This window comes from Siphateles boraxobius, unplaced genomic scaffold (genome assembly GCF_051911475.1).
Source record: "Siphateles boraxobius isolate OS27281-9 unplaced genomic scaffold, OSU_SipBor_1 31, whole genome shotgun sequence".
NCBI lineage: Eukaryota > Metazoa > Chordata > Actinopteri > Cypriniformes > Leuciscidae > Siphateles > Siphateles boraxobius.
Window position 1 is genome coordinate 892,991 of NW_027508931.1, and position 23,104 is coordinate 916,094.

The 23,104-nt window shown below is 39.2% G+C and overlaps 2 protein-coding genes across 3 annotated transcripts in view; one reads left to right on the plus strand and one right to left on the minus strand.

Moving 5' to 3' along the window:
* Positions 1-657: 657 nt before the first annotated feature.
* LOC143759169 (uncharacterized) lies at positions 658-4,850 on the plus strand. The gene is made up of 4 exons (XM_077248786.1): positions 658-856; positions 2,020-2,168; positions 2,771-2,967; positions 3,351-4,850. Exons 1-4 carry the CDS (start codon positions 749-751, stop codon positions 3,560-3,562), a joined length of 666 nt encoding a protein of 221 aa, XP_077104901.1. The 5' UTR covers positions 658-748; the 3' UTR covers positions 3,563-4,850.
* ranbp10 (RAN binding protein 10) overlaps positions 3,707-23,104 on the minus strand; it is a 44,375-nt gene continuing 24,977 nt past the window's right edge. The window contains exons 8-15 of one of the 2 annotated variants that reach the window (XM_077248784.1): positions 16,570-16,678; positions 12,355-12,503; positions 11,195-11,387; positions 10,893-11,029; positions 9,451-9,596; positions 9,031-9,142; positions 8,676-8,817; positions 3,707-6,376 (exon numbers count right to left, since the gene is read on the minus strand). In XM_077248784.1, coding sequence (XP_077104899.1) covers positions 8,687-8,817; positions 9,031-9,142; positions 9,451-9,596; positions 10,893-11,029; positions 11,195-11,387; positions 12,355-12,503; positions 16,570-16,678 — 977 coding nt within the window. In that variant the 3' untranslated portion in view covers positions 3,707-6,376; positions 8,676-8,686. Of the gene's footprint in view, positions 6,377-8,661; positions 8,818-9,030; positions 9,143-9,450; positions 9,597-10,892; positions 11,030-11,194; positions 11,388-12,354; positions 12,504-16,569; positions 16,679-23,104 lie in introns of both variants that reach the window. The other variant, XM_077248785.1, reaches the window with a different exon arrangement.

Sequence of the window (23,104 nt, forward strand, 5' to 3'; positions counted from 1 at the left end):
AATCAATTCACAAAAGACTGATATATTTACAAGTCTATTTTGTATAGACACTGTACTCATATTTTTAACCAAAAGATTATTCGTGCATAGAACTAAGGGAACTGTGGTTTATGAAAACCTGGTTATTTCCATTTTAACCGGAAGTAGTAGCTGTGGATGCACTTCACCCACAGTTCAAAGAAATTAAGCATTATTGCATTACAAATAAAGGATACATTGGATTTGCGATACCTTACCTCAGATTGCAATACTGTCTGTCCGAAAATCAATGCGATGTAAGCGCACTGACTAGAGCAGAAGGTTCACAGATGCAGAACTGCAGACATATTTCTTCATAACTAAAACCTGCTGCTCAACTAGCCTATAACTTTTTTAAAGGACATCAGCAATCCATCAAAAACCAATAATTAGCTAATACAAATGTTTAAGGCCACTGACAATTATGGGGAAAATTTTTGAAATTTTGTTTGCCAAGGCTGTAAAGTGCTTGTAAAGTTCATGATTTTTCTCCTGAATATGTAAATGGTTAATTTACAGGTTTACTGAGGCCCTCTAGTCTAGTGGACTCCTGCCTGTTGAACACAAGTGTGAAATAAAGGGTGTTTGCGCCCTCTGTTGTCTAACGCTGGTAATGACCATCCAAACATGTTCCTATAGTTACCAAACGGCTCTCAAGATTCTCACCTGGACAATTTCCATAACAGGCAGCCAAGCACAGGCAGCTCATTTGAAAAATTGACACTGCATAATGAGAAGGAAGTCGCGTAAAAACAGTAAACCGTTAAAATACTCCACGACGGATTTTTTGAAAATATTGGCAGTTATCATTGATGATCCGGGTAACCGATCCTTTCAGGTCTGAAACAATCAAGATTCTTTCAATTCAGTTAAAAATCGTTTCCCTCCTCAGGCTTAAGCCCATGATTCTGAAATATTTGAGGAAATCTGACCTAACGTTACATGGTCTAGACTAGAGGAGAGCATGAAAATAGAATGTTAACACAATTATAGTAAACATAATTTCACGAAAGTATTGCATGTTAAAAGCGAGTGGCAACCTTCCAGTTTCTCTTGTGAAGCCAACACGGAAGTTAATTAAATAGTTAATTATTTAGGCTTCAAAAACATGTTCAAAAATGCTCTTCAGAAACCTACGGGTGACGTCACGGACTACGTCCATATTTATTTTTACAGTCTGGTTAAAAGCCTGAAAGAGCAACTTCCCGACGACGTGTTTATCTGGAAAGGGAAGGCCAGCCAGTAATAATAACGTTAGGCCTAATGTTACACTGTCGCGGTTACTGTTTTAATATTTTTGAAAGACGTCTCATATCAAGTCTGCCTTTATAGTACAGGAAAAAACTGTAATATTGTAAAAAAATATTATTAGGCCTACTATTTAAAATAATGGTTTTCTATTTTAATATACTTTAAAATATTATTTATTTCTGTGATGAAAAGCTGAATTTTCAGCATCATTACTCCAGCGTTCAGCATCATCTGATCCTTCAGAAATAATATGCTGATTAGACAGCCTACTCAATTATTATCAATGTTGTGCTGCTATTGATATTTTTGGAACCTGTGATACATTTTTTCATGATTCATTGATGAATACAAAATTTAACAGAACAGCATTTGTTCAAAATATAAATATTTTCTAACAATATAAATCACTTTTACCAATTGAACACATCTTTGCTGATGTAAGTATTAGTACTAATAAACAATTAAGCAGCACAACTCTTTCCAACACTGATAATACATCAGCATATTAGAATGATTTCTGAAGGATCATGCGACACTGAAGACTGGATTAATGATCCTGAAAATTCAGCTCTGCATCACAGAAATAAATTATTTTAAAATAGAAAACCCCTATTTTTTATTGTAATATTAATTCACAGTATTATTATTTTTTTCTGTATTTTTAACTTTTGACAGGTACTACTTTTCATAAAATACAAAAATGAAAAAGGGTGTTTCTGTACTACTTTACCTGATTTACTTGTGTTGCAGTGGGGTGATGGCGGGTCTGTGGTGGTCAACGGTGAGCTTTATGAGGAGGAACTCAGTAGATGTAATGAACTCTCCTCATTAAAGGAGCTTAAAGATCTTACCGGTCTCCATACTTCCATGCTTGCTTATGGCTTTAAGAAGATGGCAAGGTATGCTCTTGCTATAATTATTTATAAACACCAACACAGACAACAATCTCACAGTACTCCTATGGAGGATGTATAAAGCCTTGAAAATGACCAAGCTGTAATTATATGGCCAAAAGTGATTATTAAAATATTATTAAAAATGTGATTTAATATTTTGTAAGCATATTGTGTAGTTGTCAATTGTTTTATTTGTATAATGAAACTTGCCAAATTGTGCCGACATCATTTTTGGCCAGGCTGTTGTACAAAAAAATTACAAACACATGCAAAAACAAAAGAGAACCGACAAAATATTAATAACTGATTTTGTAGCCAATGTATGATTTTTTTCTGTGAGCGTTTTATTTTTGTTTCTCTTTTTTTTTGCCAAATAATTCTGTCCGATAAATACCTCAACCAAGTTTAGGTCTATTCTTCCCTCTTATTAAATATATATTCCTCATATTTTGATTGTTTAATTGAACTTTTAGGGTCATTAAAAACAAACATCCCCACTATGGACATCACTTTGGGCAACTACTGTATATAATTTTCCAAAATATAAATATATTCATATTAGCCATGTGAAACTGTTTTTAATGTATAATTATGTATTATCACAGAATGTCCAGAGGTAACGTCCATGTATTTCAGCATCCGAACTTCTCAATCAAATCAGCCTATCATAAAAAGGATGTCAAAAGAGAATCTGAAGTTACAGGGTCATCCAGGTCCAGAACTCAAAAACAGAAGCCTCTGAGAAAGACTAGTGACCAGTGTCTGATGGACCATCAACATCCTTCCTCATCAAGCCACCTTTGTACGTTTATTCTGATGTATATTTGTACTAGATTCAATATCTTTCTATTATTTCCAAATGCATCCATTCTACTGACTGTGTCAGTCAGTCCAATCAACATGACTTTCTTACATGCACATCATGTTGCATTACTATTTGCACTTAGCACTTGACACATACTCTCATTATTTATATTAATATAGCACTATACTATTAAAATTCCTTTGAATAAATGAATGAATTCATGCAAATGTAGGTGTAATAATAAGGGAGGCACATATATCAGAATCTCAGTAAATGATCTGAATAACATAGGCATTGCATGAAAACACTTCACAATAGAACCTAAACAGTACTGATGCTCATAGAGACTAATCTTAACCAATAATGTTTTCTTTCTGTAGTTCCCCCAGCAAAGAGGAGGAAGGCCAGGAGCCTGTATCAGTATATAAACAATGAGTTCACACTTCCAGACAGCCATCACTCAGAGGAGACACCCAACATGTCTGCTGCGGAGACCCAGTCCTCCTCCATCTTCACCTCAGACAGAGACAGACATCTGGAACAGCAGCAGCCCATAGATCTGTACACTACCACACATATGATCCTGAGCTGAGCATGACTCCATACTCTATTTACACACATAAAATGCCAATGAATACTTATATTCTTCTTCTATTACACAAAAGCAGTATATATACAGATATATATATATACATACAAAGAAACAATATTAAAATAATACAAAAGACAGACACCATTTGCTCATGGATGTGTATTTTAATAAAAATAATTCTGTCAAAATTAAATGAGTACAATATTTCTTTATCATGTTTCCAGTACATAGGTATGTCTTTTTTTCTTTTTCATTTTTTAATTGTTTTTCTTGTTTTTGTTGTTTTAAAGGTTCATGCTAAGTAGAGGGTAACTCATTTCACAATTGCTAAAAGAAAACTCAAATAAAATTAAAATCGTAATAGAAGTAAACTGTGCACAGCTTGCTGTACTCCATTCCATTCGTCTTGCTCCATTGTCTTTTGAAGCAGGAACATGACACATTTTGGCTACTTTCTTCCCTTCGATGTATGTACGTACGTCCCTATTTAAAGCCAATATGACATTCTATGATGGATTCTTTTAAAACAACAATATTCATTATAGGTGGTTAGATTATGATAAGTTCCAAAACATATTTGGCATTAAAAAGCCGCCCCATGACAAAAGACGTAAAGCGGACAGGTCAGTAGAAGTATGAGTGCTTCTCTACAAACTGCCATTTTGTAACTCAAACATAAGTAAATAGTTACACAAGATGTCCCCATGCAACAAGATACCACCATTTAACAATCAAACTGACCCATTTAGTGGAGTAAAATGGTAAAATAAGTTGACTGAGATCATTAGGGATCAGGATGTGTAAAATGTCTACCCCACTGAATCAGATTGACACAAACACTGCTAAAAACACAAGGTGGGGGCTCCTATATCCATTATGTAACTCCAGAGTTGGGAAGGCCAAGTTTATTTTAGATATTGAGGAGCATGTGCAACTTTCCAGTGACCCTGTGGCCTCTAACTTCCACCAGATGATCTGCAGGTCGACCAAAATGGTTACTGCACTACACAAACCTTCTGTTAAAATGCCTGACACGATACAACAAGCTAGACAGCACTGTCCTAAGAGTAAGTGAGGTATAACTGAAAAGAACAAAAGCAGGTGTAGATACGGGAATGTAACAATCTCATGATGGCCAGCAGCAAAAAAATGTGGAAAGTAAAATCGGTTAAGCTACATTCAACACCACAGCGGCGTGCTGGCTGAGTGAAATGCTGGGTTGACAAGGGGTCGATTGATAGTTTTTCCTTCATGGATGATCAGAATAAAAGAAAGAATGAAAAAAAAACTGAAAAGAAACAGGCTGGCTACAGGAAAAAGTGCCTGAGCCAGTTAACATCACACTTACAAAGGCCAAGAAAAAGATAGTTAAAGAACATCTCAGAGGGGGGAAAAAACAAACAATTGCACGGATATGAGGTCGAGGTGAAGTTCTGGAGCAACAAACACAATTGCAATTTAAGGAGATGTTCTAGGTGATAAATAAATTTTGTTTGCAAGTTTTCTGTTCATTTTTAGGAACGCTCAATTGTCTTGCATGCTGCAAGTTCATACTCTGTCCCTCCATTACTGAACAGGAGAGGTAGACGGATACAGTAATGCATCATGTGCATTAATCGAAGTACAGTGCATCCAATGGTAACAAAACTTGAACAACGGTACTCAACAGCCAATGAAACAACCCATAACAAAAGTTGAAACGGTGTCAGTCTGTATAGTTATTAATCTAACAGGAGAACTATCAACACAGTGACACTATTCACATGGATATAAAATGTACAGACTTAGTATACGAAGTTAGTCCGCGAGCTTCAGTTGAGCTTATCAGTAATCAAACTAACCTTAAATTTCTTTAGTCAAAAACTGCCTTTTTTATTTGGTACAGCCACAAAAATTAGAAAACCACAAGTTAACTTCAATATACCTAACTTAAAAAAAGTGAAGGTTGACATTTGCATGATACCCACGGCTATAAAGATGGTAAAATATCGGTAAAATAGATCCATTTAGGGCAAAGGTCTATGATTGAAAATATAATTAATCTACATTGGACCCAAAGGCAAGTCTGCGCCGTCACTGTGTGATTGTGTCTAATGAAACTTGTGCTGGTGCCTGAGATGCTAAAGTAGCTTAAAAGGTGAGACACTATATGAGCCATGCATTATCTCACCCTCGTTTGCACACTTACTCCAATGAAAACATTGGAAGGTCGCCAAACTTCTGTATGCACAACATCAACGTTCATCTATTCCTAAAGGGGCAGCCTAGGTTGACCAAATAATAATAAAAATAATCTATAGAATTTGCTTTTACATAGAAAAGGACCTGCTTTAAAATCCACAGTATGGTCTGGTGAAGCGACACCTGTTTCCGCAAATAAAAGAACATTTGTCTAAATACCTGAGCTCTGACTGAGAAAAACCAGAGTGCGTAGCTCAAATTTTCAGTAGGAACTTACCATTATGTATATTGTTGATATGGTATGCTTGAAATACTATGCACTGAATTCACCCATGAAAAAAAAAAAAAAAAAAAGTTTGGGAAGTTGATTTCTTTCAAAATGAGCACAACAAACGGACCAAATATAAACTAAAATAAAAATGACTAGATAAACAGAATAATTAATTATCTTTAAATAGTGTCACACAATTTGTATTTGATAATACTAATTTAAAAAGAAGCCTCTCTTCTCATGTTTCTATTCATTCTGCTCGGCTGCTTCTGGCAAACGCCAAGCGACACACCAATTCAAATGCATGTTCTCGTCATGGCAAACAACTGGAAAGTCCTATTTGTAGCCGTCCTGAACATTGCCTGAGGGAAATACAAAAGGATTATGTATTTAACATGGACAATAGAAATACTGGAATATTTTAAGAAATAAACCCAGCAGTGAGAAAAAAAAAGCCTAAGTAAAATAAAAATGAGAAAGTAATTTTGCAAAATAATAAACACTGGCCTGGACTGGATAAAAGTGCACCAAAAGAAACAAAATTAAAAATTGACAGAGAAATTACCTTTTGTTTTTGTATTATGTATTTAAGTTGAATAGTCTGGTTTAATCATTAAAATATACACTATCAAAAAAGAACCAACCATTTAGAAGCGACTGTCTGATTTACATGTATTTTCTTGGGATCAAGCATGGTCATACTGGGAATGGAAAATTTGTTGATGAACTTGAACATATATCAGGGCTGTCGTTCTGCGTTTTACAAGTAAAGCCCTATTTTAAGATCGTTTCTGATGAAATCGAACGGTTAAGATTAAAATTTGGACAAAAGCTGCTGCCCAGAGAATTTTAGGTTTTTGTGTTAGGTGTTTTACCATTCGTTGTAAATCTGTGGACCTATTTTTCCAAACGCCTCACAACCGGATATTCTTCCAAAAACTACGATAAAACCTGTTGAAAAGCTTCTTTTGCAGCGATTTTTGTGTGAGCATATCAGTGAACACCCAAGACCACTCGGTGAGTTTCACGTCTTTGTAAACTAAAATTGAATGCGTTTATATGAATGATTGGGGGGGGTTAAGATTCCAAATTTTAATCTTCGATTTCATCAGAAACGATCTTAAAATAGGGCTTTACTTGTAAAACGCCGAACTTACCCTTTAATGCAAATAATTTAGTGAAGCACGTGAAATTAGGCTAAATGTATGAATAAATACATTAGAATGAATAAATGTAAATTACGTCACGCAGTTAGATGTTCTTAGAAGTCGGGAGTTTATCTACAATGGCGCAAGCATTGTGTTTAATAAGCCGTTTTCGCTTCTCTGTTTGCGATCAGATCATTTTAAGCTGCTAAACTCCGGGAAAGTTTTCAGTCCATGAAAACCAACAATCAGTGCAAACCAGAGCTAATGTAAAAAAAACAATATATGGCAGAGAGAATAGAGGCTCATGTTGCGTTTTCAGTGAATTATTCATTCTAGTGTGTGTTTAGCCTTAAAACACGAGCTCTGTCGTATTCTGTGATTGTTTCTGTAGAGCGCAAGCTCTCACGTATCACGCTGTGTGAAATACAGACCGAACAGAACATCAAAACATCCCATGGCCAGATGATACGCAAATGAAGTTTCTCGGCTGGATAAAGCAAACTAACGTCTCGCTAGTAAAGTTTTAATGAATGCGGATTGTAATGAAGGTAAAGACGATTGCAGTGACGCACATTGAGTCCGTTATATTGAGAAGCAAACAAATCATGCATGTGGGCTCTTGATAAACTGATCGCACATTGTACTGTATTTATGCACAGACGCATTTCAGTACATTCACGTTGTTTCCAACGTTATCTGTTATGTGTATGTTGCAGTGTTTAGTAAATCTGAATGGATCCTTGTACTGTAGTAAGTATATACAGTCGTGTCAAGAAGGATGGTTTAGGGGTTTCAGTGTGGTCCTGTGTGGTATCACATCTGAACTTTTGAAGCTTCCAAGTGTCCTTTTTTGGGAAAGACACCTAAATTTATCTTTAAAAACAGCTTGCAGAAAATACAGATTTGTGTAATTCACCCTTCAATATGAAAGTTTACTTTGCTGGATATAGCAAATGATAACAAAATAACCGCATTAAGATAAATGGTGTTATCCTCTCCACCAATAAGCTGGTGTGTGGTGGGCGTTCTGGCGCAATATGGCTGCCGTCGCATCATCCAGGTGGTCGCTGCACATTGGTGGTGGTTGAGGAGATTCCCCCTTCTATGTAAAGCGCTTTGAGTGCAAAGAAAAGCGCCATATAAATGTAATGAATTATTATTGTTATTAAGCTTAATTTCACAATAAGGGTGTGAATAATCCCCAAAAAGGGTGCGATGACAGTCATAATAATATATATCTTATATATAACTATATCATTTTTCAAAAGTTTTTTTTCTGTGACTATACAATTATACACAGAATGATCTATGTTCTTGTGTTATAAGGAATGAAAACTTAAATTATTATACTGAATTAAAATAAAAACAGAACTAAACATAATAATTTTTCAAAGATGCAAATGACATACAAACTGGATTTTAAAACGAACTAAAACTACACTTAAATTTAAAATCAAAATACTGTGTAAAAAAAAAAACGTTTTCCAGACTATAATTACCTTGATGCTCTCACCTGGACTAGTGCTAGTGCAAAAAGTTGTCGACTCTGGCGAAGGAGCAGGAACCAGAGCGAACCCTGGCCATCAGCTGCACGCACTCGGTGGCCTGACCCAGAGCCAGCATGAGAGGAGGCTGTTTGGGCAGATTCTGAGACTCTGAATGACGGGAAAGATCACAGATATGAAGCCAATCACAACTTTTAAATAAGTAGAAATGATCATAACAACTTGGCCATGTTACCGGGTCATTAAAAAGCTAATTTACGTGCCTCATGTTACTGTAACCACATTTAAAATACGAAGCCTACATTAGTGCTCATGTTCACATAGTGTATTCATGTGTGATCTCAGCCAGCCAAGCAGCCTTACCCAGAATAGCACTGTTGAGAGCGGAGCAGATCGCCTCTCTTTGCATGGGGTCCAACTGCTGGCCCACGGGGCAGTTCCAGGGGTCCGAGTACGCCAGCAGACTGAATGCATCCTGAACACACAAACATACACGCTGGCGAGTGGGCACAAAGAATTTAAGAGTACTGCTACCCACAAGGCTAATCAACTTTCCACTTCAAATGTGCAACAAACAAGAGGCAGAGGAGTTGAACGGATTACTTTGTATGCATGCAATATGACTGCAAGTCTAAATAGACCACTTCACCAATATTTAATATAAAACACAACAGTCAAACTGACTTTTATAAATTGCACAATATCACCTTTTCCAATGTTGCCTGTGCAAACATCCACCTATTCATCACATTCTCAAACCTTTCCTCCTCTTTCCCTCCATACCTGTAGCATCTTTTTGTGAGTGGCGTTCTTGCCGTACTGTCGGCAGAGCTGCTCGCTGAGGGCCTGAAGCTCTCTGCCGAACTGGATCATTCTCTCTGTGGCCGCCTGGTTTCCTCCACACAGCTGTCTGGAGCTGCAGCTGTCATCTAGAGGAGCAAACAAATTGCAATGACAACCCAGAAAGCAGACATGTTTGTGACTATAATTACACAGCACACATAGATATTGTGATTGAAAAATTGCTTCAATATAGTACTACGGGGACATCTTGCCCAGTATTGCTTTATTAATTTGAGGCTATGTTTAATTAGCCGGTGAAACTATTGGGACTGTAAATATTTCTTTAATAATTATAATAAAATGATATTATATTTCATTTAAAATAACTGTTTTGTTTTCTATTTGAATATATTTTAAAATGCAATTTAACAATCCTGTGATGGCAAAGCTGAATTTTCATTATATTATAATTATATTGCATTATATATTGAATATTATATTGTATTCTATTATATCTCAATATACTTGTATTATAATAATACAATATATTGTAATAATCACAATTTAAAGCAACTGTTTTCTATTTGAATATATTTTAAAATTCACTTTAATCCTGTGATGGCAAAGCTTAATTTCCATTATATTATAATTATATATTGAATATAATATTGTATTATATTTCAATATAATTGTATTATAATAATAAAATTTACTGTAATAATCACAATTTAAAAAAACGGTTGTCTATTTGAATATATTTTAAAATGCACTTTAATCCTGTGATGGCAAAGCTTAATTTTCATTATATTATAACTATATATTGAATATAATATTGTATTATATTTCTATATAATATAATTTTATTGTAATAATCACAATTTAAAACAACTGTTTTCTATTTTAATATATTTTAAAATGCACTTTAATCCTGTGATGGCAAATCTAAATTTTCATAATATTATAATTATATTGAATTATATTATATTTCAAGTATTATAATAAAATATAATATAATATAAAAAAAGCCCTTCATCTAATAGTGACTTATTTGTTTTTTAATCCATCTGAACCATTTTCTCAAACCAAAGCAAAAATCAATGTCTGAAAGCATCCCAAGAAATACATTTTTTGTTTGTTTGTTTTTTAAAGTATGAAAACTGTGCACTGGGTGCTAATAAAAGCTACACACTCTATAGGAACTTCACAACCACAAACTATCACACTCTCTCTTTGTAACTTTGGAGAAAAGCATTTAATGGGCTAAGTTATAGAGGAGCTCAAATTAGCATCTCTCAAGGGGGAGAAGGACAGAGCAGAGAAAGAACTAGTCACATCAGAATGAAGAATGAAAAAGGTAAAAGAGAATTATAAACAAAGCATTTTTAAAGGTGTTCTCACAGCCTGTTGAATGTGATGTTAAAAATCCTACACATGTGTTGTACCTGCTACTCCATTGCCAACACTGCTGTCATCCGCCTGTAGGATTTCCTGGTGTTTGTACGTGCCATTCATAATGCGAGTTGAGCTTTCTGTCACGCCATTGCTGTAATGTTCTGCCTCAATCTCCATCTCACTATCACTGTCAACACACAAAAATACACAGTCACCAGCAGAGTCTCTAGAGAATGTAAGTACACAACACATTTATATGCTTGGCCTTGCTTGCATACAACCGCATATTTAGTTTTCTGTCTGGCTCAAACTCAAACCCACAATCACTAACCCAAACAACACCAGCACACACCTAGTCTCCTGGTTGCTGGTGGCACTGTGTGGCTGGGACTTGGTGGAGTCGGTAGAGTTGGACTCGGAGTAATTGACGGAGGAGGGAGAGGAGGATGGAGAGGAGGAGGCGGAGCTTACGCCTGTGTATTTGTTGTGGGTCTTATTTTTGTTAGGAGGGGTGACCCCGTTACTGCATGTGGGACTGTCTGCTCCTGAGTCATGAAGAGGGAAAAAACAATATTGAGAACGACCTTAAGAAACAGCATGAAAAGTGCTTTACTTGAATTGTAAGTTACATAATCCACCCAACTGCGGTACAGGTGAAACAAGTGATTCAATAAACCATCTGTTCCACATCTTTGATGAATCTGTTCTCTTGAAGATGTTACTCATGATCAGACCCACACGAAATCTATGCCCACAGAGTTCTGAATTTAAACAGCTCGTCTTTACAAAGTTCTACACATCCCTAAACTCTTGTATTTTTGTTTAACAAATATGTGGGCTAATTGTGATTAATTGCTTTCAGCTACCAAATAGATAAGTTACTTTGTAGTTCATTCTAACATATTTTAATAGATTAAAACCATACTGCAGAATTATGTACATATGCAACCCATATTCAGGACAAAACATTTTAAAAAGTGTGGGCATGCTGAAGACAAGGACAGTTCACCCCCAAATTAAAATTTTGGTTACCCATATTTTTTAATGAAAATGAGTATGGAAAACAATGGAGCCCATCAATTGTTTGGTTACCAACATTCTTCAAAATATCTTCTTTAATGTGTTAAGCAGAAGAAAGAAATTCATACAGGTTTGGAACAACTTGACGGCGAGAAAATGATAAAATTTTCATTTTTGGGTGAACTATCCCTTTAAAAGAAACTTTGTAGATAGAGACTTAGATAGAGACAAATGGGTGAACCACAAAACATTTGTCAATAAATATTTAGGTCACATTTGACCTCAAAACAAATGAAATAATATTACTAATAATAATATTTTGCAAAACATTAAGTACCAATGTTTGCACTGTGACTTTGTTTTCATATACAGTGAATGTAATTCAAAGAAAGACAAACAGAACACTACAGTTCTTATTTGCCGAGGCTGTAGATTACCTAAATGGCTTCAGATTACCAATAAATATAATTTCTTATTTAGTGTGTTTGTTACCTGTGCTTTGCAAGTGAGCGTTGGTGGCTCCGTGACGGGGACTCATGTTGGGGGAGCCGGGATAGCTGTCCTGTGATTTAGGAGAGCGGACACTAAAGCACCGTACCTCACTATCCGTACCATTCACCATCTCTACAAACTGCCGACACCTGAGTGAGGGCAACAAAAAATCACTGTTACACAAGCAAGATCTCACACACAAATACACACTCACTTCAGACTTGCCAATCAATTAAAATGTCTGTCAACCAGGTTTCTCTTATCCATTATGCCTACTGACTGACACTGTCAGCTCAGCAAACCATTAAACTGTCTGCTAGTCATTCAACTGTAATCCATCACAGAGAAAGAGAGAGGAGTCAGCTCTCACTGCTTCCTTCCCACACATCCTGGCACTATTCCCACAGCAGCATCTGACATCTGATGACATCCAACAGTGCAGTTATGCACCTCCATGTAAGACTTTATATAAAAAGTTTCATCTTCATGTCAAAACAAAATTCCAGCCAAGCAAAATGAGTAGAGATGGTTTCCAAAGAAAAGTTTAACATTAGACAGAGTATGCCCCTTAAATGCCTGTAACATGTTGAGAAAAGGGGTTGTTGATATGTAGTGCTTACATTGAGAATCTGAATGAAGTTTTGCTTATGAACTAAAGAGCAGGGATATCATGTTTTCAATGCATGACTAATGGTTTTTAAAGTCTAAGACCACAGGTCAATACAGAATTCAAATTAAGCATAAAAAAAACTAATTTTAATTTGATCTTGATATTAAAATTTTAAATAAAACAAAGAACATAGTTGCCAGAAATCACTCACTATAAGGGTTAATTTCTTAATGCTTGGCTATTTTTTCCAATAACAGAGATTTTGAACATACACTACCGTTCAAATGTTGGGGGTTGGTAAGATTTTTTAAATGCTTTTTAAGTCTTTTATGTTCATCTATGTTGCATTTATTTGATAAAAATACAGTAAAAACAGTTATATTGTGAAATACTATTACAATTTAAAATAAATATTTTCTAATTAAATACATTTTAACATGTAATTTATTCATGTGATGTCAAAGCTGAATTTTCAACATAAAAAACATTTCATATTATTATCGATGTTGAAAACCATGATAAATTATTTTAGGTTTTTATGATCATTAGAAAGTTTTTTAAATTTTTTTATTATAAATGTCTTTACTGTGACTTTTGTACACTAATACAATGCAACAGTCGAGTTCCCAGAAAAACTCGATACATTTTATCCATAGGGAAATTATTTGGAGTCCTTCGGCCCAAATGGACCCAAAAAATGTAAATATTTATTTTTTGAAAATCATAGCTTCATCGGAATGGTCTGAAATTTGGTGACTTTTTTGGTACTTGGTATATGAACATCCAAAAAAATTGGGGACAGTATTTGAATAATCTAAGTGGTTGTAAAAAAAATTGTCACACTCAGGACCTTCGGCCCAAATGGACCCGGATAGGAAATGAATGGAAATTGGCAAAAATGTGAAAATACCGAGTTTTTTTGTGCGTACAATCTACAAATCAGCCACGATCCAGAAAAAAGCACACAACAGTGAAGGGGTGAATCTATAAAACATAAAGAGTGCAGAACAGACACATCCACACACACACACACACACACACACACAAACACAGTTTTATACATAAACAAACTAAAAAATTCAGATTTCATATGTTTTGCATTTTTAAAATGCTCAGTTTGTCCACCAGATGGCATCCATCTCATTTCAAAAATTGCTTTCATGAGGTCTAGGCTTGACACTAAAATGAAATACAGCTTTAAAAAAAATAAAAATATGTATATTTATTTTTATAATTTTCTATTATATTCAATGGGGGGGAAATTGGGGGAAAATGGGTCATATTTATTGCATAAATATTAATTATAAATCATAAAATTATCTCAAAACACCAAAAAAGAAAAGAAAAAATATTATAAAAAACAAGTAAAAAAAAAAATGATGATTTTCTTTTAATAAATATGAATCCCACTCCTCCGGCCCATTTGGACCCAAAGGTCCTGAGTGTGACACTGAAACGAAGGACCCCAGAGGGTTAACGGTAACTTATAAAGCTTTAGGGACAACCTTACTGTGAGCTACGAGGTTGGTAATTGATGGTAGTTGCTTCTGTTAAAGCAGTCAGCCTGCCTTATTTTAACTTAGTTTTAAAATAATCGTGTTTAGCAGTAGAATTTATGGTGAAAACTACATTACCCATGATGCTGTACAGATATTTACACCAATCAGAGTGTCGAAACAAGCAAAACTGCCAAAAGATCTTGTTAGCTCCGCTCACTTTAATGAAGCACCACAAAGGACGTAATCGAATCGGCGGTCCATGCTCTAAAAATACTTAAATATTTGAATATACAGCTCTGTATAAAATGCTAAATTGTCAGTTTCTCTGGTTTTACTATTTATGTGTTTGGGTAAAATTTACATTTTTGTTTTATTCTATAAACTACTGACAACATTTCTCCAAAATTCCAAATAAAAATATTGTCATTTAGAGCATTTAATTGCAGAAAATGACAACTGGTCAAAATAACAAAAAAGATGCAGTGTTGTCAGACCTCGAATAATGGAAAGAAAATAAGTTCATATTCATTTTTAAACAACATAATACTAATGTTTTAACTTAGGAAGAGTTCAGAAATCAATATTTGGTGGAATAACCCGATTGTTCAATCACAGCTTTCATGCGTCTTGGCATGCTCTCCACCAGTCTTTCACATTGATGTTGGGTGACTTTATGCCACTCCTGGTGTAAAAATTCAAGCAGCTCGGCTTTGTTTGATGGCTTGTGACCATCCATCTTCCTCTTGATCACATTCCAGAGGTTTTTAATGGGGTTCAGGTCTGGAGATTGGGCTGGCCATGACAGGGTCTTGATCTGGTGGTCCTCCATCCACACCTTGATTGACCTGGCTGTGTGGCATGGAGCATTGTCCTGCTGGAAAAACCAATCCTCAGAGTTGGGGAACATTGTCAGAGCAGAAGAAAGCAAGTGTTCTTCAAGGACAACCTTGTACGTGACTTGATTCATACGTCCTTCACAAAAGACAAATCTGCCCGATTCCAGCCTTGCTGAAGCACCCCCAGATCATCACCGATCCTCCACCAGATTTCACAGTGGGTGCGAGACACTGTGGCTTGCAGGCCTCTCCAGGTCTCCGTCTAACCATTAGATGACCAGGTATTGGACAAAGCTGAAAATTGATGATCTGGGGTGCTTCAGCAAGGCTGGAATCGGGCAGATTTGTCTTTGTGAAGTTATTAGTCTTTGTCTTTATAGAATAAAACAAAAATTTTAATTTTACCCAAACACACACCTATAAATAGTAAAACCAGAGAAACCGATAATTTTGAAGTGGTCTCTTAATTTTTTCCAGAACTGTATATGCATATTTTGCAATAAAAAAAAAAAACAATAAAAAAAAAAAAACATATATATATATATATATATATATATATATATATATATATATATATATATATATATATATATATATATATATATATGAACTGACTAACTTTTGTCAAAGTAGATAAGCAAGCCTTTTCATTTCTTTAACTTCAGCTATTATTTGAAACCATTGATTTTAGTAGGTGGATCTTCAAATTGCATATAATTTGAAATACATTGTCTCCCTTAAAACCTCTCAGGGACATACATATTCAGAAGTATGGGCTGCGTAATGCATTATAAAAAACATCAATTCAACAGGGTAGCTGACGTATGGCTTGTAAACGTTACTTAAAAAAAAAAAAGAGTTAAAAGGCAGCTTCTTTTCAACCATATACAACACTATGACTAATCATATCAGAAGCAGCTCAGAGCAAAGCAACCATGACCCGCTTTTGACCCACTCTGAGTGTGTTTTCACTATGAAGACATAAAAAAAGCCTTATTCGTCAGAATGACTATAGTGCACTATATAGACCTTTATTCAGTATAACACAAAGTAAAAAATTGCCCTAATCTCAGGCTACGTGTTTTCTGAGTACGCTTGCATTATGAAATCCAGACCAGAAAGCTGTGGATGTTCATATGCAACTGAGCTCTACTGATCCCCAGACAAGAAAACACATTTTTCACCTTGCTTCAAGTTAAGCAATTCCTCTTGATTAATTCCACACAAAGTGGCCCACACGTGGTTCTCCAAGTCTGGTACACATACTCACTTCAACATGAAGAGTAAATTGGGGTTGTGTTCTAGGAGTCCGGGGTACAACTGCTGTGTTGCGTCAATAGCTTCTCCAACACGTCCTGCCAATACCAGTTTCTGTATTCCTGTAGGCAGAAAAAAGCAATGAGATGAAGAAATTACAGGTGTGTTTTGCTCTTGTTTTTGTTTAAATGGTCATATCATACATTTTTAATCACTCGATCGCTCTCCCCAAGGTCCACTAAGAATGTTAGTAAAGTGTTTGGAGCATTCATAATTTAGTTTTATGATCATTTTCCTTTTCTCTGACCTGTTAAACAAGTGTTTTATTACTGCTGTGCCTTTAAGACTTCTATGTGATTTCTCTCCTCACATGTGAAAGGATAAATGGTGCTTACACACAAGCTGAGAGTGTGTGTGTTGTCAGGGGGTTTGTTTCCAATATATATTTTCTAAATGTTCCATTTATCTATATCTCTTTGCAAAACCTGAATTAAATTTTGACAGGTTCAAAAAACAGTGCACAATGAAATATGTGGCTGAAACTGTTAAGATCCTTATATAAATAAACTTCAGCCATTCATTTTCTAACATTGGGTTATTTCAGTATGATATGCAGAGCGATAGTTGCCACACACACACACACGGTTTGGAGAACTGTATACACTTTTTATGTTCTTATTTTGTTTAGGAATTATAGTATCAATACTTCTTGTTTTGATTATGATTTTAATCCAAGAGTTTCTGAATGAGTCATTTTTGCAGCATAGATTCTAATATATATATATATAAAATAAAAATAATTATATACATATATATATATTTTTTTTTTTTCAAATGACACTCCCTTAGTGTTGTCACAATACCTAAATTATGACTTCGATACGATACCAGTCAAAAATACCTCGATACCAATACTGAATCGATACCACAGGAAAAAAACTAGTAAAAGTAATTGAAAAATATAACAGAACTTACAATTCATTGTTTTATAAATTAATTTAAAAAAACTTAAAACTCACTTGACCGGCATGATTCTGCCCTGCTTTTTGACCATTCCCTCACCTTTATTAAATAAAATAATAATAATAATTACATGCCAGAGTGTGCATCCTTACAGAGATGTTTGCAACATTGACATTATTATCAATCATGCTAACATTCGCTAACCTTTCACAATTCTGAACAGGTTGGGATGATGACCAAAATCTTATTTCAAGATATGAGGCATTTAATATTTTTTAAATGTCGTTTTATAATTAATTTGATTTTATCTTTGTTATTAAAATAAGCAAAAAAAGAAAATTACAAACAATATGACAAATACTATAAGAGACAAATAAAATAAACTTAATTATTTGCTTAATTTTTTTTTTTTTTTTAATGCTACTGTTAAATAGACCAACTGTAGCTGAAAAAATAAAGTCTTCAATCTATAAATTAACAAGACTGATTCTTAATAAATAGATTAAATTTATTCAGTCAAGCATTGGCTGATTGTCTACTTTCTTTTGTCCCGCCCTTTAAGACCTGCACATAGCCAATACATTGGAACACATACGATTTCTTTTTACAAAGTGTTTACATTCAATAAAGACATACCTGATGTTGTTTACGTGAATACTCGCCAGAACGTGCATTTTTACATAGAGTTTTGACTATTCAAACCTTCTTTGTCGAGTGCTGCGCCTATATATTTTACTGTCCTGCTTCCGTTGTTAAGTGAACAGTTAACAGTGGTAGAAGAGCTCTCCACACGTCCTGACTCCTGATTTCACACAGCAACACAAATTAAGAAATACTGCTCTTATTATTTAGAGTGCTGTCACTCTGGAAGTACCGGTAGTCGACTAATAAAATTTCATATAGTACCGTTATTAATAGCAGGGTATCGCAATCCCTTTCTAGTACCGGTATATCGTGCAACACTACACTCCCTTAGAATTTGCTTTTCTTTGTGAGCAAAATTATATATAACGTTTAATGCATCTTCTGGCTTATACTGAAAAGCTGCTTTCAAACAGATTTATCAAATTAATTTAATTGTTGCCAGTGTCACATAAAAAGTATGGTAACACTAAATATTCAGTGTGTTGATTAAAGCTTAAATCAAAGGCGCTTTTCTACAATTTTACACTGAGAAATTGATCAATATTCATAGCCCAGTCGTTTCCAAAAAAGGTGGTTTTGCTTAACCAGTAAAATGTTAAGGTCCTCATAACGTCTCGGTTACATATGGTAACCCTCGTTCCCTGAGGGAGGGAACGGAGACGTAGGTCATGACTGACCAATAGGAATCTCGCTAGAGAGGCCAATCTACTTCGAGTGAAACTAAAACAAGCCAATACACATTGGCGTGCAATCATTTGTATCAGCTGCGCGCCCTCGTTAGCGCGGGTATAAACGAGCAGCTGGTGCGATTGCACACTAGTTTTTTGCTGAGGAGCCAAGCCTGAGAAAGCTGGCCGCCCCGGCGGGCGGCAGCGGATGTGGCGACGGGACCTACGTCTCCGTTCCCTCCCTCAGGGAACGAGGGTTACCATATGTAACCGAGACGTTCCCTATCGGTCAGTCACTACAACGTAGGTCATGACTGACCAATAGGAATCCCTACCAAAGCGCCACAGCCGCTGCACCCCATCCAGCGCCCCCGTGCAAGCCTCTACACCTTCTTGCCTGGAAGGACGATAGGCGGAGGCTTACACAGAGTGAGTCTGACACTGTTGTTCCGTAATAACCCATACAGTGAGATATTGGATAACACTGGGAAAGCGTGCCCTTTCTGTTTAGGAAGGAACGCTGCGGAAGCCACTTCTTCAAAGAGTTATGTGGAAATGCATATGGACTAGCCGAAGGCTGTACTGCATATGAAATAAAGGGTGACTTAGCCCAAGGGAAAGACACGGGCTTCCGATAGGAGCAGCCGTGGAATATACACATATGGGATCCCCGTAGGGTCACACAAATGGAACCCAGCCCAGATCCGGTTCTCAAGGATTCAGCGGATAAGGGCCTGGCGCCAGACGCTCCGCCAAGTCCGGGCCGAGGGGTTTTGGAGGACTCAACAGGTTTTACTCTGGAGCAATAAGGGTGCACAGTAGGGTGCAGCAAGCCGACAGAGCCAGACCTCTCAGTGCTTCTACCCGTCTAGGGTGAGAACACGGGAGGACACCGGCTCTACACGTAGGCTATAGTATCTAGCGAACGTGTTAGGTGTCGCCCAGCCCGCAGCTCTACAGATATCTGTTAGCGAGGAGCCACGTGCCAGCGCCCAGGAGGATGCAACGCCTCTCGTGGAGTGTGCATGCAACCTGAGCGGGCAGGGCACGCCTTGTGCTTGGTAAGCCAAGGCGATGGCATCCACTATCCAGTGGGCCATCCTCTGCTTGGAGACAGCCTTTCCCTTCTGCTGGCCTCCGTAACAGACAAAGAGCTGGTCTGAGGTCCTGACGCTTTGAGTTCTGTCCACGTACATACGCAGAGCGCGAACGGGACAGAGCAAAGCCAGGGCTGGGTCTGCCTCCTCCAAAGGCAGCGCTTGCAGGTTCACTACCTGGTCTTTGAAGGGAGTGGTAGGAACCTTGGGCACATAGCCAGGCCGGGGTCTTAGTACCACGTGGCTGTCACCCGGCCCGAACTCTAGGCACGATTCGTCGACCGAAAAAGCGTGCAGGTCTCCTACCCTCTTGACAGAGGCCAGTGCAACCAGCAGCAAAGTCTTCATGGAAAGAAGCTTTAAGTCTACTGACTGCAGAGGCTCAAAGGGAACATCCTGAAGTGCTCGAAGCACCAGGGAAAGATCCCAAGAGGGTATGGAGGGGGGTCGAGGAGGATTTAATCGTCTCGCCCCCCTAAGAAACCTGACGACCAGGTCGTGCTTTCCCACTGCTTTGCCATCTATGTGGTCGTGATAAGCTGAAATAGCGGCAGCATGTACTTTGAGGGTGGAGGGAGACAGTCTACGCTCCAACCCCTGCTGTAAGAAGGAAAGCACAGACCCTATCGGACATCTTCGGGGGTCTTCTCGGCGAGAAGAACACCACTCGACGAACAGGTTCCACTTCAGGGCGTAAACACGTCTCGTGGACGGCGCCCGTGCTGAAGTGATGGTGTTAAGTACCTCAGGGGGTAAGTCACCTAGACCCTCCGCGTCCCGTCCAGGGACCAGACATGGAGTTTCCAGAGGTCTGGACGCGGGTGCCATAGGGTGCCCCGTCTCTGAGTCAGAAGGTCCTTCCTCAGAGGAATGGGCCAGGGAGGGACTGTCACAAGGAGCATGAGTTCTGGGAACCAAGTCCGGGTGGGCCAATAGGGAGCCACCAGAAGGACCTGCTCCTCGTCCTCCCTGACTTTGCACAGTGTCTGCGCAAGTAGGCTCACTGGGGGAAACGCATATTTGCGAAGGCCCCGGGGCCAGCTGTGTGCCAGTGCGTCCGTGCCGAGTGTTCCCTCGGTCAGGGAGTAAAACAGCTGGCAGTGGGAGGTCTCTGAGGAGGCAAACAGGTCTACCTGAGCCTCCCCGAACTCTCTCCAGATCAGCTGAACCGCCTGGGGGTGGAGTCGCCATTCTCCCGGGAGCACAGCTCGTGATAGCTCGTCGGCCACACGGTTGAGCAAGCCGGGGACATACATGGCTCGAAGCGACCTCAGATGCTTCTGACTCCAGAGGAGGAGATGGCGGGCGAGTTGCGACATGCGACGGGAGCGTAGACCACCTTGTCGGTTGATGTACGCAACGGTCGCAGTGTTGTCCGTACGGACCAGCACGTCCCTGCCCTGTAGCCGTCTTTTCAAGCGGGTCAGGGCGAGATGTACTGCTAGCAACTCGAGGCAGTTGATGTGCCAATGCAGTTGAGGGTCCGTCCACACCCCTGACACTGCATGCCCGTTGTACGTGGCACCCCAGCCGGTGGCAGAGGCATCTGTGAATACCACAGCATGCCTGGACACCTGTTCCAAGGGGACTCCTGCCCGCAGGAACGAGGGGTCTGACCACGGGCTGAAGGTCTGGCGGCACGCCGGTGTGATTGCCACCCGGTGAGTGCCATGATGCCACGCCCATCTCGGGACTCGGCCGTGAAGCCAGTGCTGAAGCGGTCTCATATGTAGCAGGCCGAGCGGGGTTACCGCTGATGCTGCTGCCATATGCCCCAGGAGCCTCTGAAAGAGTTTCAGTGGGACCGCTGTCCTGCCCTTGAACGTGTTCAAGCAGTTCAGCACCGACTGAGCACGCTGCTCTGTGAGGCGCGCTGTCTGGGCGACCGAATCCAACTCCATACCGAGAAAAGAGATCCTCTGCACAGGGGAGAGTTTGCTCTTTTCCCAGTTGACCTGAAGACCCAACTGGCTGAGGTGCCTGAGCACTAGGTCCCTGTGTTCGCATAGCTGATCTCGAGAGTGTGCTAGTATGAGCCAGTCGTCGAGATAGTTGAAGATGCGAACGCCCTGTTCTCTCATGGGAACAAGGGCCCCCTCCGTGACTTTCGTGAAGACACGGGGGGACAGGGACAGCCCGAAGGGTAGGACTTTGTACTGATATGCTCGACCCTCGAACGCAAAGCGCAGAAATGGCCTGTGTCGAGGAAGAATCGAGACATGAAAGTACGCGTCCTTCAGGTCGATCGCTGCAAACCAATCTTGGGGACGGATGCATTCGAAAATGCGTCTCTGCGTGAGCATTTTGAACGGTAGCTTGTGGAGGCTCCGATTCAAAACTTGCAGATCCAAGATCGGTCGTAACCCACCCCCTTTCTTGGGTACAATGAAGTAGGGACTGTAGTGCCCTGACCTCATATCGGCTGGAGGGACCGGCTCTATCGCATCCTTCGCCAGTAGGACTGCGATCTCCGCACGCAAGACATGGGCATCGGCTGCTCTCACTGTAGTGGAGTGGATGGCCCGAAACTTGGGGGGACGCCGGGCGAACTGAATCGCATAGCCGAGCCTGATGGTTCGAATGAGCCAGCGAGACGGCCTGGGGAGCGCTAACCAGGCTCGCAGAGACCGTACAAGCGGGACCAAAGGGACCGAAGGCGTACCCGGAGTGGGGCAGCGAGGTGGAACACAGGGACGCAGCTCGGGAGGCTCTCTCTGGGAGGCGGCCCGTAGCGGGGTCTGAGTGTGCTGTGCAGCACTTACCTGGTTCCACGGGGCAGGAGGTGCGGGAGGCGGCTCGATGGCGTTCTCGGACCGTACGCAGCTGCCGGCTGGCGATAGAAGAGGCGGATGAGAGTGGTGAGGATTCTGACCCCCCACTACTCTCCGGGCCCTCTTCGGACCCAGAGATGATAGAAACTGCTCTTTTATTGAAAATTTGGGTACCGCTGGTTTTAAGGCCAGCGGCGGAACACAAACAAAACGGAACAAAGGATTTTCCACCCGGCCCTCTTCCGGGGGAGGGAGCGATGCAGTCATCGTCTCCTGGAGAGCAGTCCCTTCCACCTCTGGGTCGCCCGTCCTAGGGCCGCTTACCCTTGGCTTTGCCGCCCCTCTTGGCGGGGGCCTGGACGGGCGGGGCGCCCTGCCTGCGACTGGCTCCACGGTGCCGCTTG

Bases quoted from the DNA above. Each gene is read 5' to 3' on its own strand.
- LOC143759169 (XM_077248786.1), top strand. From the start codon at position 749: ATGAGAAGGAAGTCGCGTAAAAACAGTAAACCGTTAAAATACTCCACG. The intron at 857-2,019 runs GTCTGAAACAAT...CTTGTGTTGCAG, and splicing joins CGGGTAACCGATCCTTTCAG to TGGGGTGATGGCGGGTCTGT. The intron at 2,169-2,770 runs GTATGCTCTTGC...GTATTATCACAG, and splicing joins GGCTTTAAGAAGATGGCAAG to AATGTCCAGAGGTAACGTCC.